This window comes from Anolis sagrei, chromosome 3 (assembly GCF_037176765.1).
Source record: "Anolis sagrei isolate rAnoSag1 chromosome 3, rAnoSag1.mat, whole genome shotgun sequence".
Classification (NCBI taxonomy): Eukaryota; Metazoa; Chordata; class Lepidosauria; order Squamata; family Dactyloidae; genus Anolis; species Anolis sagrei.
The window spans coordinates 8,026,108-8,044,821 of NC_090023.1; the positions used below are offsets into that span (position 1 = coordinate 8,026,108).

The 18,714-nt window shown below is 38.6% G+C and overlaps 1 protein-coding gene across 3 annotated transcripts in view; it reads left to right on the plus strand.

Moving 5' to 3' along the window:
• The window catches only part of UVRAG (UV radiation resistance associated), a 145,792-nt gene that overhangs the window by 6,589 nt on the left and 120,489 nt on the right, over positions 1-18,714 (plus strand). For 2 of the 3 annotated variants that reach the window (XM_060771249.2, XM_060771250.2), the window contains exons 2-5: positions 9,288-9,405; positions 13,262-13,296; positions 16,261-16,422; positions 17,706-17,780. In XM_060771249.2, the coding sequence (XP_060627232.2) occupies positions 9,288-9,405; positions 13,262-13,296; positions 16,261-16,422; positions 17,706-17,780 (390 nt within the window). Of the gene's footprint in view, positions 1-6,497; positions 6,614-9,287; positions 9,406-13,261; positions 13,297-16,260; positions 16,423-17,705; positions 17,781-18,714 lie in introns of all 3 variants that reach the window. The other variant, XM_067466464.1, reaches the window with a different exon arrangement.

Consider the following 18,714-nt stretch of genomic DNA (forward strand, 5'->3'; position numbering starts at 1 on the left):
GGTGTTTCTTTAGCCTCTTGATTATATTGGCTACTCATTTCTGTACTTCCTCCATCTCTCCAAGATTCTTTTGACTGTTGGCAGCTGAGAAAGAATGCTGTATCCAAGACATGGGTTCATCACATATCTGTATAGAGACAGTACAAAACTAACAAGTTGTTTTTTTTTAAATCTGATGATTTCTAAAATGGAATTTGTCTTTTTCAGAATTCCAAGATCCCAACTGCTTGTTTATTTATTTTATTTATACCTGGGTCTCTTCCCTAATGCAACAGCTGTGATATATGTGAGGTTGAACAGTCTATATGTTAATCTAGTTAATTCAGAGTGCATCATTACTTTTACAGAGTAAATAATTGTACAATAGACACACAGTGGCAACGAAACCTCCAGAACTTCCTAAGGGTCTACTATGGGTTCTGGAGAGTGATGTTGATGCTGTGATTCCACTTATAGCATGTCTATAGTTACGAGTATGCTGTTTTCCCATTTTCCACTGGGCATTAAATTGGGGAGGTTGCACCGGCTAAAAACTGTCTTTTTTAGGTGGAGTTTCTCATTCTGTAAGAAAGAAAAAAGAGACAATCCTTATGGAGATGTAGGTTGGATTCAGGCCTGGATAAGTCACTAAAAAGATACCAGCCAGTGTCTTGTGCCACTGCCAAAGGCAATATCTACATATTTAGCAAAATATATTGCTCCAGTAGACTATGAATGAAAGCGTTTATTTAGAAAATACTAGTTATTTTTATTTCTTCATCTTGTTTGCTATCAGATAAACTTAGTATGCTGGAAAAACTGTCTTTGAATGGGGGCAGAGACACATTCCCATTATTTTTTGTTTATAAGAGAAATGTTCTTCCTCCATCTTCATAGTCTTCTCCCCTCCTCCTCCTCTCCTTTTGCTGTCTTGCTGGAGAGCAGAGTTATTGGTGGGATTCTCAAAAGTCTTGTGATTGCTTGTTTGGAAAGGCACACAGAAGATTAAGCAAAACTGTCAAATCTTATGTTGGTGGGTTATCTAAATATAGCTTAGTATGTAGCTTCACAAGCTAGTGTCTTTCATCAAAACTCTTTTGATGTGATATGCGGCGTGATACTCTGTGCTGAAGGAACACAGAAATCAGTGCCAACTTCTTTTCTCAGCACAATTCTTTGACATGCATTGATTCACAGACTGAAGATACTCCCCCCCCCCCCCTTTATAACATGCTTTATAATGTTTGGTGGTGCTTGGCACCAGTTATCATCAGCCATTGGGAATTCATAATAGTACTTAATGTTTGACGCCTTCATTAGCTAAAAAGGCTGATTTAGATTTGTGTATACTATTTCTGTCATGAAAAACTATTAAATCTCCAACAGGAAATAAATTCACAATGCCCCTGGATCTCTCCTATTGCTGGGCCTATTACATAGAAAAAGAACCTCTGTGGTACTCTACAACAAGCAAGACAGTTAAATTCTGTACTATAGTTTAAATTCTGGATAGTCAGTGGTAAGCCAGAACTCAATATTCAAAACCAATTCTTTTTTCTTCTACAGACCCAGCCTGTTCAAATTCACAACATCAAACATAATATCTATGTAAATAAAAATGAAATGTTCGTTTGTGGGATTAACAAAACTCAAAAACCATTAGGGGAATTGACACCAAATTTGGACACAACACACCTAACAACCCAATGTATGTCCTTCACTCATAAAAACACGGAAAAACACAGCAGAAGGGACTTAAAAGCCCCCAAAAGCTAAATGACAAAAAGCTAAATGATAGTACAGAAAAAAGGGAAGAAAGAGGGAGGGAAGGGGAGAAAAAAAGAAAGAAAAGAAAGAGGGAGAGAAAGAAAGAAGGAAGCATGGAAGCAAAGAGGGAAGGAAGGAAAGAGGTAGAGAAGGAAGAAAGGAGAGAAAGAGGGAGGGAAAGAAAAGGGGGAAGGAAGGAAAGTTAGAGAAGGAAGGAAGGAGAGAAGGAAATAAAAAAGGGAAAGAAGGAAGGAAAGAGAAAGCGAAGGAAGGGGAAGATGTAGGGAAAGAGGGAGGGAAGGAAAGAAGGAAAGAGAGAAGGAAGAAAAGCGAGACAGCAGAAGAAAAAGAAAAAGAGGAAGGAAGGAAAGAGATAGAGAAGAAAGGAAGAAGAGAAGGAAAGATGGGAAGCAAGGAAGGAAAGAGGGAGTGAAGGAAAGAGGAAAAGAAGGAGAGAAAGAGGGAAGGTTTGCCACAGCAAAGCGTGGCGGGTGCAGCTAGTATAAAATAAATTAAGAATAGAAAGAACAGTTGGTAAACTCATATAGGCAGTTTATTTCAGACATTTCCCCTAATTTAGAAGCTTTGTTCTCTAATCCTGACTGCTTGTGACAAATACTTGGCAACAACCAAAATTGCAGTGGGATTCATATCTTGCAATAAGAATTTGATGTTAAATTCGGTCAATTTGTCTGGCATATTAACCATTAATGGAGTAATCACATATTTTTTTGATTCTGCTTATGGACTGCACAGGACAATGTCATGGATTCCATTTCTTAGTTGCTGCAGGGACATAACTTTTGGTATAATCAAGTGTATCTCAAAACTTTTCAAAGCAAAAACTATTAAATTTTGACTGTAAAAAACCCGATGACAATTAACCACAGTAAAATTAATTCAGTCCTCAGCTAGATGAAAGGCCCAATGTATTCTGTACTCGGGGAGCAGGATGAGTAGGAATTAGTCCAAAGGTTACAGAAAGTGATATCACACAGTCTTTGTTTTACTGATCTGAGAGCAGTGTCATAGCCCAGATGTAAGGGGAGAGTTGACAACAGATCAATTGAAGTAGCTTTTGGGGAAACCTGATATTTGGATTTTGCTTTCACATGCAGTATTTCTGATACCCCACAGGCAATAGTGCATCATTATGAGCTAAATTCGTTGTTACCTACTAAACTTGTACTTCTGAAATATCTGGTTTGCCTATACTATTTAAAACATAGAATTGTTCCACTCCTTGTAACATTTGCATGCCTAGAGGGGTAAAATATCTACTTTTACCTATTAACCCATGCTTCAATGCTTCCCACCTGTCAAAACAATGTTTATTCTTACCTCATCAAATTCTTTCATGTTTGGTATCTGCTTGCTTGTGCAGCCAATGTTCAGGCATAGTCAGGACTTCTGATAGGAAGAAGAAAGTCCAACAACATTGAACACAATCAACAACTTGCACCTGAGCAAAATATTTTGTATCTGTAATATTTGCTTTCTGTAGAAATTACTGAGTAGTTTAGTCTTCGTGTTTAGACAGCTCATGTTTCAAGAATCCAAAGTTTTGCAAGTAGATAGGCGTCTCTTCTATATACATGTATAGCGTAGGTTGTATTTCTAGTTTTATGCCCCACTACCTAAAATAAGCACATTATTAAATATTTAAAATGTTTGTATATTGCCTCTCTGTTAGCTATGTGGACAAAAGCTTTACGAGCCTTTATGAGACCTGAAGCTTACACACTTCCCTGCTTAGTTTTGCTTCACTTTGTCAGATTCCTTGCATATCCTTATGTAGACACAAGGAATTTTAATTTAAAAACATAGAATGGATGTTTTAGTTCAATCTTACAACACTACCAGAATATAAAACACCTCTGGCAAACTGGTGTTAGACTCTCGTTTAAATGACCTCTGAAAAAGAATAGTCTGCAATCTTCTGAGACAGTTTATTCAGCATTCTGTTGTGTAGCTCTTATTGTTTTGGGCCACCAAAACTAGAGTTAGGGGCACAGGACCCCCCCCCCTCCTTCCCGGAAGTGGAAAAAACCATATATATAGGGGGGGGGGGAGAGAGAGAATAAGAGTAAAGTACCTCTCTAGGACTTTTAAAGTCTTCCATAGTGACTATGGTCAACATGAGGCAGATGTTCACTATCGAGACACACTGGAAGAGCTAGGTGTTCTTAGAGAGATCACTCTAGGCATTTCAGGTCCTCCATAGAGTTATGTTGGAGGACCTAGAGTTTCCTAGAGATTTTTTTTTATTTCTAGGTTGTTGTTTTTTTGTGGGGTCATGTTCGTCTGGACATACGCGTCTGGTGGGGACAAGGGACAGGGCCTTCTCGGTGGTGACCCCTCGACTCTGGAACTCTCTCCCACTGGAGATCAGAACCGTCCCTTCTATCCTGACATTTAGGAAACAAGTGAAGACATGGTTATGGAGACAGGCATTCGACGAGTGAGCCAACACCCTGAGATATGGATGGAGGATGATGAACAACGATTTTAATGTGACGACTGACCATTGTAGTTATTGAATGTAATTGCTGTTTTAATATTTTACTGTAATGTGAATTATGATGTTTTATTAACTGTATGTGATATTATGGTTGGAAACCAGTCTGAGTCCCTCAAGAGAGGTGAGAAGGTCAGTATACAAAACTTTTAAATAAATAAATAAAATAAATTCTTCTGACCTCCATGAAAGTGGAAGGCCTTCTGTACCGTAAAAAATCAATTTCATGCAAGTTCATTGGTTCAGGCTTCAGATTGGATAAAGATGATTGGGCCGTGCAAAGGGGATGGTAGAGGGATAATAACTAATAGAAGTTTCTGCTGTGAGAGACTGGAAGGAGGTACTGAAAATGTAGTGTTTTTCTAACTACAGAGGCATCAGGAAGTTTCCATAAGAATGTTAGAAACAGGGAGAACTAATATAATTGAAGAAAAATGGTTCTGCCAGTATTGGCTCGTTCCAGGAAAGAAGTGTTGCAATTGTGCAGGATTAAGTGGCAGAACAGGGTGATAAGATCCTGCTGTTACAGAGTTATTGCTAAACAGTTTGGCATTATTTAAAAACACGAGAAGGAGCTACAATCATGAGGAATTGTATGGTTATAAATACAAGTGGCCTCTGGTGACCCTAAAAAGCAGACTGGAGAGCTTGGGAGATATGGATCAATGCATGAGAGAAGGGGAAATTGTGTTTGCTGGTGTTTTTCATTCTGTTCCTTGAACATTGTTTTTAAAGGTTGTGCTAAATTTACCTGCAGATCATAACTTCGGAATCCAGATGCCAAATATCAGACCTATACTTTAAGTTTATTTATATTGAAAGGATCTATAGCTGAGAGGTTTAAGATTATATTGAAAGGCTGTGCATCTTATCGATGTCAAAACATTGCATTTACTAAGGCTGAATGCAAACTGCTTTGTCTGAATTCTTTGTGCCCTTTCAGCTTGCCAAAAGGTAATGTGAATAATCTAGGGGAAATGTTTGAACTAATTTGAGCCTCCAAGATATACATCTCTAAGAGAAGAGGATACTTGAGAAGCTTGTGTTGGGCTTCTTTTTGTAAGCCTGCCTATTCATGGGATTGCCGGATTTTAAAATTGGGTCTCCAGGAATCATGCAGTCAACCAGGACTGTTGGGAGGTTTATCTGCTGCTATTCTTGAGAACTTACTTGACACAAGGAGGTTCAAAGAGAGGCCAGGATAAATCAGCAGTTGGTTGGAGGAAACATGGGCCCTTTAGGACATGCTTGACGTATTTGAGCATGAAGGGTGGGAATGAAGCATGATGTGCAGGAAAGGAGGAACAAAAACACGGCAATAAAGATTAGAAAGAGGACACCATCACTTGTAAGTCACCAGTTTAAGTTTTATTTGTTGTGTCAAGGCAACCAGTCAATTATATTACATTTCTAACAGAACAAAGCAAACAAACAAACAGACAAAATACAAAGTTTGCAAGTTTGGTAGTTGTTTAAATGTCCTTTGACCAGTATCAGGCCACTTGGAGTGCCTCTGGTGTTGCCGCAAGGAGGTCCTCCATTGTGCATGTGGCAGGGCTCAGGTTGCATTGCAGCAGGTGGTCAGTGGTTTGCTCCTCTCCACACTCGCATGTCGTGGATTCCACTTTGTAGCCCCATTTCTGAAGGTTGGCTCTGCATCTTGTGGTACCTGAGTGCAGTCTGTTCAGCGCCTTCCAAGTCGCCCAGTCCTCTGTGTGCCCAGGAGGGAGTCTCTCATTTGGTATCAGCCATGGATTGAGGTTCTGGGTTTGAGCTTGCCACTTTTGACTCTCGCTTGCTGAGGTGTTCCAGCGAGTGTCTCTGTAGATCTTAGAAAACTATTTCTGGATTTAAGTCATTGACGTGCTGGCTGATACCCAAACAGGGGATGGAATGGAGATGTCTCTGCCTTGGTCCTTTCACTATTGGCTGCTACTTCCTGGCGGATGTCAGGGTGAAATCCTGCTTGGGCCAGTGACTGCCAAGCAAGTAGGCAAGAAGGACATCACAGAGAGAACTGGATTAGAATAGCAACTTCTCCATATTTTGCTCCTTGGTGTATGTATCAGCTTTCTGTTGATAGCCCTGAACATAAAGGTGTATGCGACGCACTAGTTGTTTCTATTGTCTGGAAAAGAACAAAGCAGGTGAAGGCAAGGGTTGGAGGAAGGGATTTACACAGTACTGATGATAAAAGGGATTAACTGTTCCCTTTTACTTTGTGATACCCCAGGCAGCACTAGCCTTATATCCAAAGAGAATGAACAAATGGACTCCAGTAATGATTCTTCTCCTGGGTTTACTCCACTTCTATTGGTGACGTACGATGTACCAGTGGTCATGTGTTCGGTGAGTTGTGCTAGTGGAGTGCATTGGTTCTGGAAGTGCCACACCAGTAACCGGCATGATGTTTTGGTACTAAACATGGCAAGTAATAATGATTTGTGTGTGCATAAGTGTCAGTCCCAATTAACTGCTCGACTCTAAAATAAAACCTGTATGTCACAGTGTGATGTCACTGTTTGTTGTGAACAATCCACTACCGAATCATGTTCTCGAGTGAAGCAATGTCTCATTAACTGCATCACATCCCAGTCCTAAATGCTTATTGTACTGGAATGATAACTGTCCAATAGTACGACGTCTTTATATTGATTATGAATGGGGCATTTCTGTGAGTGCTACAAGTATTGACATCCGCTAAGCACCGCTCTTGGAAACACATGAGCCCTGATGCTTGATGCTTGGCCTTCCTTGTAGTTGTGTTAATTAAATGCTTTTTATTCATTTTAGTAAATTAGCTTTAGGGCTCTGAATCCTACTAATCAATACTAGAATATCATGCTGTTCTCAGATATAGTGGATCTAGTGCAATTTCACTCCAAAACTAGTGGCTGCTAGGAAAGTGTTGTTGTTATCCACCTTCAAGTCATTTCCAACTTAATAGCAATCCTCTTAATCACTCTGATCTCTGTAGCATTCAGATTGATTTTTAAAACTTAGGATAATAGAGGTATGTGTCAAAATAGGATTGGCAGCTAAGATTTACCATTTCAGAAAGGCATTGTGGTGATGATTACTGCCATTCCAAGAATGTTGCTATAATATCGGCGGATCCAACTGCTGAAAGATTAGTTAAGAATAATATTACTTGTCCTATAAATGAACAGCTATTGTATTTTTAATGAGCCATTGTTGCTCTCAGCCCCCATTATCTGTGCCTATGTAGGCGACAACATGAGTATGTTCACATCTGATTAATCATAAAAGCTTAAAAGGTTTGATTTATTTATATGGATCAGAGGTAAACATTTTTTTTTGCTCTATAGTTGGCTGTCAGTATCCATGGATTCAGGTATCTATGACCTAAAAGTATTTTTAAAAATCCAAAAAGCTAACCTTTATTTTTGCCATTTTATATAAGGAATGCTATTTTACTACACAACAGTATATAATGGAATTAGGAAGTCCATGGATTTTGGTATCCACAGCGGGTTCTGGAACCAAACTTCAGCAGATACCAAGTGCCCTCTATCCAAGTTATATCAAGAAAGCTATATTTTACACGTTTGGTATGGAGGTGGAAACAATCACTGTAATAAAGATGTCTCCAACATAAAGTAGAAATTGGCGGAAAAAAATTCCAGGTATTTTTTCCAGAGTATCTGTACTGAGGGCATGAATTTTAATTTAAAGGGTAATTTGAAGATTATGACTTTAATTACTATTCTGCGTCAAAAGAAAGAGATGGGTAAATATTTATTTATTTATTATTAAAAGCATTTATATTTTGACCTTCTCACCCCGAAGGGGGACTCAGGACGGAGCACAACTTATATATAGCACAATATAGTAATATATAATACTGATATTGAGCTATGCTAATAATATATATATTGTATGTATATATATCTTGTAAGCTGCTTTGAGTCCCCTTCGGGTTGAGAAGGGCGGCATATAAATGTCGTAAATAAATAAATAAATAAATATATGACAAACATTCAATGCCGAAACATAAAACAAACTGTAAATATACACAAACACTAAAATCAGTTATATCCACTTGAAAATCCACTTTAAAATCAATTGTTTAAAACCATCTTAAAACAAATATTATGAAATATCACATATGTGAGTTTAGCAGATGAGAAAGTACAGGTATGACTGCCTACTTATATCCATACCTTGCATTCAGACAAACAAGTATGATAAGTGGGATAATTAACAAAACAGACAAATGGGAATGAGAAATATTGGATGTATATTTTGAAGGTGCCAGATATTGTCTGATCCTGGAAGCTAAGCAGCAAAAGGTGTGGTTAATATTTGGAAGGGAAACCAAACAGTAACAAAATCCAGATTGAATATCCATTATGCTAAATACTTGGGAGCTGAGATGTTTGGGTTTTTTTCTGATTCTGGAATACTTGTATTTACATATATGTATATAATGAGAAATCCTGGAGTTGGGACCCAAATCAACATAAAACATACGCGTTATGTACATACCCATAAAGTAATTTTATACACAAATTTTAATAAGTTTGTGCATGAGACCAAGTTTATGAACATCAAAGCATCAGAAAAAAAATCACTTTTTTAGCTATCCATGTGGGCAATTTTGGATTTTGCAGTATTTTGGAATTCTAGTTGAGGGAGGCTCAGCCTGTACCTTAAAGTCACTAGATCCTCTTATATACTGCTTAGAATTGATTTTGTTCAAACTTAGGGGTTGAAAAAGTAGGAAGCAATTGAAAATGTTAAAAGTTGATGGCAGTTGTAAGGAGTCTGTGAAAAGAAGAAATAAGCTGAAATCCATGGATTCAGTAAATTGGTTTTAAAGTAGTAGGTCATGATTAAATGAGAATGTGAATCGAAGCTGGGATAATGAAAGATGGTGAGGTAATTATGTAATAAAGTCTTGGTATTTTGTGGAAGGGCTGCTAAAATTTGTCACTATCACAGAAAGATGTTCCTACTGTTTCTTCTTTTATAATTCATCAATGTTTGCTTTTCTTTGCAGCGGCGCCTTCGTCACTTGCGGAACATCGCGGCACGGAACATTGTTAATAGGAATGGTTTTTGCCTCTTGGATACCTACTTCACCCTTCATTTGTGTGATAATGCAAAAATATGTAAAGGTAAACATAGCTCTATTACTATTTTTTTTCCTGTTCCTTTATTCAATGGCCCTCACTGCCCATCTTGTTTTTGGCTGAGAAAGTGTTCCTTACCCAAGGTCACTCTGTGGGAGTCCATAGCTGAGTGGAGATTCAAACCTTAGTCGTAGTCAAGCATTTAAACCACTAGGCCAGTTTTTCCCAAATTCTGGTCTTCTAGGTGTTTTGGACCTCAGCTCCCAGAATCCCTGATCGTTGGCCAAGGCAGCTGAGGCCTCTGGGAGTTCTGGTCCTCCAGAAAATATCTAGAGGACCAGAATTTGGGAATTACAATAAGACCCTTCTGGCTCTCAGAGAATGGGATAGAAATGTCCCAAGTTACTTTTTTGGGGGTTCAACAGCCTGCCTTTAGCCTTAGCTAGTTTGCTTGTGTTTTGAAGGAACATTATTCCTGTCTTGCCATATAACATATCCCATTAGCCCTACTGAACCTGTTTAGCCCCATGGTGTGTCTTCCCTAAGTCTGGGGAAGTTACTTTTTGGGGTTCAACAGCCTACCTTTTGCCTTAGCTAGTTTTTAAGTATACTGTTTTAATCTTTATTTATTAATGTTCATGTTAATTGTTATATTTGTTATTCTGTATTCTGTATTTTATGATGCGGCGTTGAATTATTGCCAATTGTAAGCCGCCCTGAGTCCCCCCGGGGGTTGAGAAGGGTGGGGTAGAAATGTTCAAAATAAATAAATTAATAAAATTTTGTGTTTTGAAGGAACATTATTCCAGCATTACCATATAGCATATCCCATTAGTCCTCCTGAACCTGTTTAGCCTGTGGTGTGTCTTCCCTAAGTCTGGAGAAAGGCGCCCAAGTTAAATTTTTTGAGGTTCAACAGCCAGCCTTTAGCCTTATCTAGCCCTTAGCAACTTGCACTTGTCAATCTGCCATTTTTAGGATTACTGAATTCTATAATCTCCAATACAGTTGTGTTGACCCTGAACACACTTATGTCTTTATCCTTCTCAAACACTCAGTGGTGTCACCTTCAGAAGTAATGAGAAAGCATGGGATGTCCAACATAATTTATCTTATTTATTTACTTTTATATAGCGATTCCAGGCAGCTAGCAAAAAATATGATACAATGCAAATCAAAACATTGAAATGCATTAAAATATAAATATTGAAAACAGTTAAACCCTTTGTGTCATTAAAACTTTAACTGAACATTAAATTGCTAAAATCCATTAAAACTCCACACCTAACTACTGGAAAAAATCTTCTGTTTGGTGTTGTATTCTGTTAAGTGGATGAAAGTTCATCTCATTGATGCTGTCGACTTCCGTAACTGGCCTTTCCTGCTACTACAAATGCCAGGAATGTGCGCCTTCCCACCCCTTTACCCTCGACCTGTCCCCAGACTGCACAAGCTCTCTTAATATTTTTCTAAGATGCTTATCTCCATAGTAACTAAGCCTTGAACAACAGTAAACAACATAGAATATTTCCTGAGTGCCTGTGTTCCTGGTTGTTCCTAGATATGTGCGGAATCGTGGCCTTTTCACCAAGTTTCAAATTTAGTTATTGAGAGACTAAAGTTTAAAATTATTGGGATGAATAACACAGACATTCAAGTTGCTTGTCTGTATGTGTAAATAATAATAATAATAATAATAATAATAATAATAATAATAATACTTTATTTATACCTCACCTCCATCTCCCCAAGGGGACTCGGGGCGGATGACATGAGGCCAAGGCCAACAAATTACAACAAAGCAAAAGAATACAACATAAAATCACAAGATAATGCATCAAATTAAATGCAATAAAATAAATCAAAATAAGATAATACAAAATAAACACAGAGTATAACATAAATAACAAAACATTGAACCAAGTGGGCAGGGCCAAATACAACGGATAGGATTTTTAAAAGCCTGGTGAGATGGATTAGTAGGGTAATGTATCTAATGGGAAGTTCAGATGGGACAAACAATGGGATTTATTTCACTGAAGAGTGAGATAAAGTGCATCGAAGGACATTATGTACTGAGTGGGTCAAGGTTAGGGATTTGTTGTTCATTCTTCGAAGGCACACCAGAACAGCCAAGTTTTTAGGCTCTTCCTGAAGGCTGCCAGAGTGGGTGCTTGCCTAATTTCACTAAGTAGCGAGTTCCAAAGTCTAGGGGCCACCACAGAGAAGACCCTCTCCCTCATCCCCACAAGTCACACTTGTGACGGAGGTCGGAGTGAAAGGAGGGCCTCACCCGATGATCGAAGGGGATCATGCAGGTGCATAGACAGAAATGCTGTCACGAAGGTAGGTGGGCCCCAAACCATTAGGGCTATGTAGGTGATAACCTGTACCTTGAATTGGGACTGGAAAATGAATGGCAGCCAATTGAGCTCCTTAAACCGGGGGGGGGGGGGGGGGGGTAGACCGCTCCCTGTAATTCGCATCAGTTAGAAGTCTGGCAGCTGAACGCTGGATCACTTGAAGTTTCCGGGCCATCTTCAAAGGCAGCCCCACGTAGAGTGCATTGCCATAGTCCAATTTAGAGGTAACTAAGGCATGGACTACCGTGGCCAAGTCAGACTTCATGAGGTACGGTCGCAACTGGCGCACAAGTTTTAGTTGTGCTAAGGCTTTCCCAGCCACCGCTGACACCTGAGCATCAAGCGTCAGTGCTGAATCTAGGAGGAACCCAAAGCTGTGGACCTGTGTCTTAAAGGGGAGTGTAACCCCGTCGAGCACAGGTTGCCACCCTATACCCCAATCCGACGTGCAACTGACCGGAAGACCTCTATCTTGTCAGGATTAATCTTCAACTTGTTCGTCCTCATCCAGACCATCACAGCGGCCAGACACTGGTCCAGTATCCGAGGAGCTTCCTTGGATTTAGGTGGAAAGGAGTAGTAGAGTTGGGTGTCGTCCGCATAGAGATGGCACTGAACTCCAAAACTCTGGATGGCCTCGCCCAGCGGTTTCATGTAGATGTTGAATAGCAGGGGGGGGGACAAAATGGAACCTTGTGGGACCCCACAGGTCAACGGCCAGGGGTCCAAGCGGGTGTCCCCCAGCTTCTTGAACAATCTTTTGTTTAGCATGGGGATATCTCACCTCAAAATTGAACCCTTGAAAATCTAGATGAAGGTTTTTGCCAGGTTGAAGTATATAGAATCAGAGAGTTGGAAGACACCATAAGGGTCATCCAGTCGTAATTCTATTCTTTTATGTAGGCAAGTACAATCCAAGCTCTCCTCTAACAGATAGCCATCCAACCGCTGCTTTAAAACCTCCGGAGAAGGAGACTCCATCAGAGTCCCAAACTACAAGAAAGGAGATTCCATCTGAACATGAGGAAGAACTTCCTGACTGTGAGAGCCGTTCAGCAGTGGAACTCTCTGCCCCAGAGTGTGGTGGAGGCTCCTTCTTTGGAAGCTTTTAAACAGAGGCTGGATGGCCATCTGTCAGGGGTGATTTGAATGCAATATTCCTGCTTCTTGGCAAAATAGGGTTGGACTGGATGGCCCATGAGGTCTCTTCCAACTCTTTGATTCTATGATTCTATGATTCTAGTGACATATTCCACTGTTGGATAGCTCTTACCATCAGGAAGTTCTTCCTAATGTTTTGGTGGAATCTCTTTCCTGCTCTTTGAATCCATGACTCCATTGTGACGTAGTCTCGATGAGCAGCAGAAAACAAGCTTGACCCCCTCTTCAGTATGACATCCTTTCAGATAGTTAAACAAGACTATCAGGTCTCCTCTCAGCTTTCTCCTCCAAACTAAACATACCCAGCTCTCAGTTTTAGAGTTCAAAATTGCGTGGTGAAACCTCCAATCTTTCTTTAATTTTTCCCCTTTTTCTAGAATTCTATAAAAGTGAAGTGATCAAGAATTCTCTGGTAAGTTGACTTCATTGTTTTGTACTTAATCTTTTCCCTTACCTTACCTAGATAATTTACTTCAACATTGTTCTCCCTAAATCCTAAGAGATTTTGCTGTTTCCCTTTGACCTCATATGTGGAAGTTGGCAAGCTGTTTTCATTGCTCTCTGAAGGTGGGGGTGGACAATAGGGTGTTTTGAGGGAATTTCCTTCCCATTGAACACAGTTCTGCTATACCATTGGCTTAAATCTGCTATAATATTATCAGAGGAATACTGAACTATTTGGAATTCTCTTTCAGCTGTGAAAGCAATAGTGAGCAAATTTTTGCTGTCCCCAGCCAGTTGCACTGTTGAAAATTGCCTTGTTTTGCTCTCTTGTGCACAATTCAGAACTAGGTGTCCCCAAAGATAACATTATTTGCACTGGATTCCAGCCATTCTTTTCCTGTGATGAAACCAAATCCGAAATCCCGTTCTAATCTTACTTCTGATTAAAATATGTTAAGGCTGTATATCAGAAGAGGTAGGGGTGGTCTTTCAGATTAGAGATGGGTGAGTTTTATTACTTTTAACCTTTTATAAGAGTGTTTCAAGATTTGTGAAGTTCTTTATATTTTGTACTGAAAGGCTTAGAGCTTTCGAAAAGAGAAAAACGTGCACACACAGGAGAAAATTGAAATGGACAGAGGGATTTCAGCAGGGGGTTTGACTCCCTTTTTATTCCTATTAGTGACTTGACTTAGGTTTTCTCTGATAGACTCTTCATATGCAGCTCCTAAATGGCAGGCAGGTAGAGCATACTATAGATGCTTGAGTATAAGCTGATTTTTCAGCCCTTTTTTAGGCTGAAAAAGGCCCTCTCGGCTTATACCCGAGTCAAAATTATTTATTTTACTCTGTTATTATTTTTATTACATTATTATTATTATTATTATTATTATTATAATATTTACATTATTTTACTTATTGTTATTATTACATTTATTATTATTTTACTCTTCTTATTATTGCATTTATTATTTTATTCTATTATTACTGTTATTTCATTTGTGTTATTTTACTCTATTATTATTTTTACTACATTTATTATTTTACTCTATTATTATTGCATTTATTATTTTATTCTATTATTCTTTTTATTATTTCATTTCTGTTATTTTACTCTATTATTATTTTACTACATTTATTATTTTACTCTATTATTATTGGAAGGATACATAAGCACATTTACATTGAAGAAGGTTAGAATAACGGTATAATCAGAGTTGGACAGTCTTATTTTGAATTAAAATTACAGTGTTATGTAAATATTCAAAATCATTTAACCTACTGTTGCCTCAATTAATATAATTTTATTGGTATCTATTTTTATTTTGGAATTTACCGGTAACTGTTGCATTTCCTACCCTCGGCTTATAATCGAATCAATACGTTTTCCTAGTTTTTTTGTGATAAAATTAGGTGCCTCAGCTTATATTCGGGTTGGCTTATATTTGAGTATATATGGTAACTCCCATTATTCTGGAAATGGCTTAAAAGGTTAAATTTTGCCAATTCAGAGGGTGTGACAATTTTATTCCATTAATTTGGAGAGCGGAGTACCTGGCCCAAATCCATGCATTTTTTAAATTCAATCAAAACAACCTGAGATTTTTTTTACAAATGTGGTAAAAAGCAAATTAATAGGTATCTCTAGATGTTTTTACATTCCGTCTCTAATTAATATTTGCCGACAAAGCTAATGGCCAAACATAGAATTCTATGATTCTATAATTGGGATTCTAGTTCAGTCTAGTTCTAGATTCAAGGCAGCATCCACAACCTCATGGCAGCCTCATTTTGGTAGACTTCTCAGATCCTTATGGATGGTTTTGTGGCTAGCTGCTTCCATTCAGTGCATAGGAAGATATTGAGTGTGACAGGAGAAGTTAGAATTGCTTATGCTGTAGTTTTGTGGGGTAATCCAGTATCTAGACTGGTTAGATATACATGATCGCATGCTGTATTGACTACTAGATGTAATTTAAAATTTAAATCATAGAATCATAGAATCATAGAGCTGGAAAAGACCTCGTTGGCCATCCAGTCCAACCCGATTATGACAAGAAGCCGGAAAATCGTATTCAAAGCACCCCTGACAGGTGGCCATCTGGCCTCTGCTTAAAAGCCTCCAGAGAAGGAGCCTCCTCCACACTCCGGGGCAAAGAGTTCCACTGCTGAACAACTCTCACAGTTAGGAAGTTCTTCCTAATGTTCAGATGGAATCTCCTTTCTCGTAGTTTGAAGCCATTGCTCCGCGTCCTAATCTCCAGGGCAGAAGAAAACAAACTTGCTCGCTCCTCCCAATGACTTCCCCTCACATCTTGATCCATGGCTATCATGTCTCCTCTTAGCCTTCTCTTCTTCAGGCTAAACATGCCCATCTCTTTAAGCCACTCCTCATAGGGCTTGTTCTCCAGACCCTTGATCATTGATCAAATGATTTAAAAATTAACAATAGGATTCCACTACCCTTCCATTACCTGGTATACACTTCCATCTTTTCTTCAAAGCCAAAATTCAAGGCAACTGCAGTTATAGTTGGCCCTACACATTTGTGAGTTTATCTTTTGTGGATATGATTAACAGGAAAGTTTAGCTCTTCTAGTGCAACTCTGTGGTCATGTTCTGCCAGACGTTGTTGATAGAGTTCTCCTGGGAAACTTTGAGTATTCTAGGAAGAGCACCTCTCTAGACATTTCTAGGCTCTCCAGCACAACTCTGGGATCATCATTAGGCAGAAGGTGACCCCACTGGAAGATGCCGAGATTCCAGACCTTCTCTTAGATTTCAAAAATGGGTTTTATTGATAGTTTTCTCACTTTTTGCAAGAGTCCAGGACCTCTGACGTCAGCAAATGTAGAAAGCTGATTAGTGCACAGCTAGGTAAAACAATCTTGAACATATTTTCTGTACCATCCCTCTTGTTTTGCAACAACAGAACCCAACATGGAGAAGCCTTGACTTTGGTTTAATACCTGATCGTCTTGATACATCTGTGTCCTGTTTTGTGGTGAAGATATGGGGTGGCAAGAATGACACCTACCAGCTATTGATTGAATGGAAGGTCAATCTAGATGGACTGAAATACGTGGGCCAGCAGGTAAAATAAAAAGAGTGTTGTTAAAACTATGGCTTGACTAGGCAAAATACATTTTGAACAAATGGCTCTTTTTATATTTATATTTTTAGATTTATATTAATTGTATTGCATTGTAGTGTTTTTGTTTATTGCTTTTTTGTTTTTATTGATGTGTTGTTGGGCTTGGCCTCATGTAAGCCGCTCCGAGTCCCTTGGGGAGATGATGGCGGGGTATAAATAAAGTATTATTGTTATTATTATTATTATTATTATTATTATTTAAAAGCATTTAAGCAGAATTCCTTCTAAGGTCTGGATTGTGAGGAGTAAAAATTATGAAGTCCTGTGCAGATTTGTGAAAACATGGATTAGCTATAGATTTTGACAACTGCTTCTATACCAGTGAATTAATTTCCTAGTTCTTGTGTAACTTGGTAGCATGTTGAATGGCTAACACAAGTTATTATGATGCTAGATATTACAAAACGACTTGCTAACTCTTGTGTATTGCGAAATTTTCCTTGGAAGTGTCACTTCATTAGAACCATATTCCTACTCACCCTTTCTGTGCTGTGGTGACGAACTTGATTTTTAGTAAATGCACAACTGCTGCCGTGAATGTAACTTTACGTGAAATAATAAATAATTATGGGTTGTTGTAGGTTTTTCGGGCTATATAGCCATGTTCTAGAACAGAGGTCCTCAAACTTTTTAAACAGAGGGCCAGGTCACAGTCCATCAAACTGTTGGAGGGCCGGATTATAATTTGAAAAAAAAAAGAATGAATTCCTATGCACACTGCACATATCTTATTTGTAGTGCAAAAAACACTTTAAAACAATACACTAATTAAAATGAAGAACAATTTTAACAAATATAAACTTATTAGTATTTCAATGGGAAGTGTGGGCCTGCTCTTGGCTGATGAGATAGGATTGTTGTTATTGTTGTTGTTGTTGTTGTTGTGTGCTTTCAAGTCGATCCAGACTTAGGTTGACCCTGATTGAGGGCTGGGTAAATGACCTTGGAGGGCCACATCCGGCCCCTGGGCCTTAGTTTGAGGACCCCTGTTCGAGAAGCATTCTCTCCTGATGTTTTGCCTTCATCTATTGAGACCTCACAACCTGTGAGGATGCCTGCCAAAGATGCAGGTGAAATGTCAGGAGAGAATGCTTCTAGAACATGGCCATATAGCCCCAAAAAACTACAACAACCCAGTGATTCCGGCCATGAAATCCTTCGACAATAAGTAATTCTGTTAAAAATAACATAATTGAATCTGTGACCCTGTTTTTGATTGACAGATCCGTGCTCGTAGCCCTAATGAAATAATTTTTGGGCTGAATGATGGTTATTATGGAGCCTCGTATGAACAGAAGGTAGGTATATGCCTGTTTGTATAGAGTGGAATATTGCGCAATGTGTGTTTCAGTGAGGTCCAATGCAGAAGACACAATAACATTGCACATAGGCAAGAGGAAAAAGAACAGAAAAACTTTACTCTTATCAGCAGAGTTAAAACATAAACTTGCAGTGTTGCAAACAAAAACAAACTGCAACAAACTTACATAGTCCTTGTAAGCAATACAGAATAAGGTTTCTTCATCTTCATTCAAATGAGAGAGGACTAGAAATGGTTGACCAAAATGCCTGAGTAAAGGCTCCTCAGAGCAAAAGCTGAACTGTATTCTAAAACCCATACAGTTATACCCCACCGGGTGTGGTCCAAACTTACTAGTTGACCTACATTAGCAGCTGCACATAATAATAAACAGTATAAGATTTTCTTTAACACACTCACACACATACTTGATCCTGTTATGACTTACTGTAACATGGGATTCTTTGACTTGGGAACTAAGAAAAATGCCAAAATCTGGACACTGTTGTGTGGATCCTGTGGGAGAGACCACCACAGTCATTATTAAGCCATTTAGATATATGTTCATAGTGGCTTTGTATCAATAATATGTGATATTCTCTTTGATGCATGTTTCATAGTACAAAGTGGTTTACAGTTGTGAAAAATTCATATCTTTTCACTACTTTGCGGCAATTGCTTTATGAAAGCTAAATATTTATTCTAGTTGAGTCTTAAAGTGCCATAAAATTCATCTTCTGGCCTTTGCCCTCTGAGATATTAATCTTGTCATAGTTGCCAAATTTGGTGGTTAGGAAGATGGGGTCTAGTACTGTAATCATAGATTCCTGAGGAAAGAAATCAATTAAATGTTTGGATTGTGTATTTCAACAGTTTGGTATTTATCTTATTTCAGTCCAAAGAGGAATTTTGAGGACCTCAAAAACTAGAAA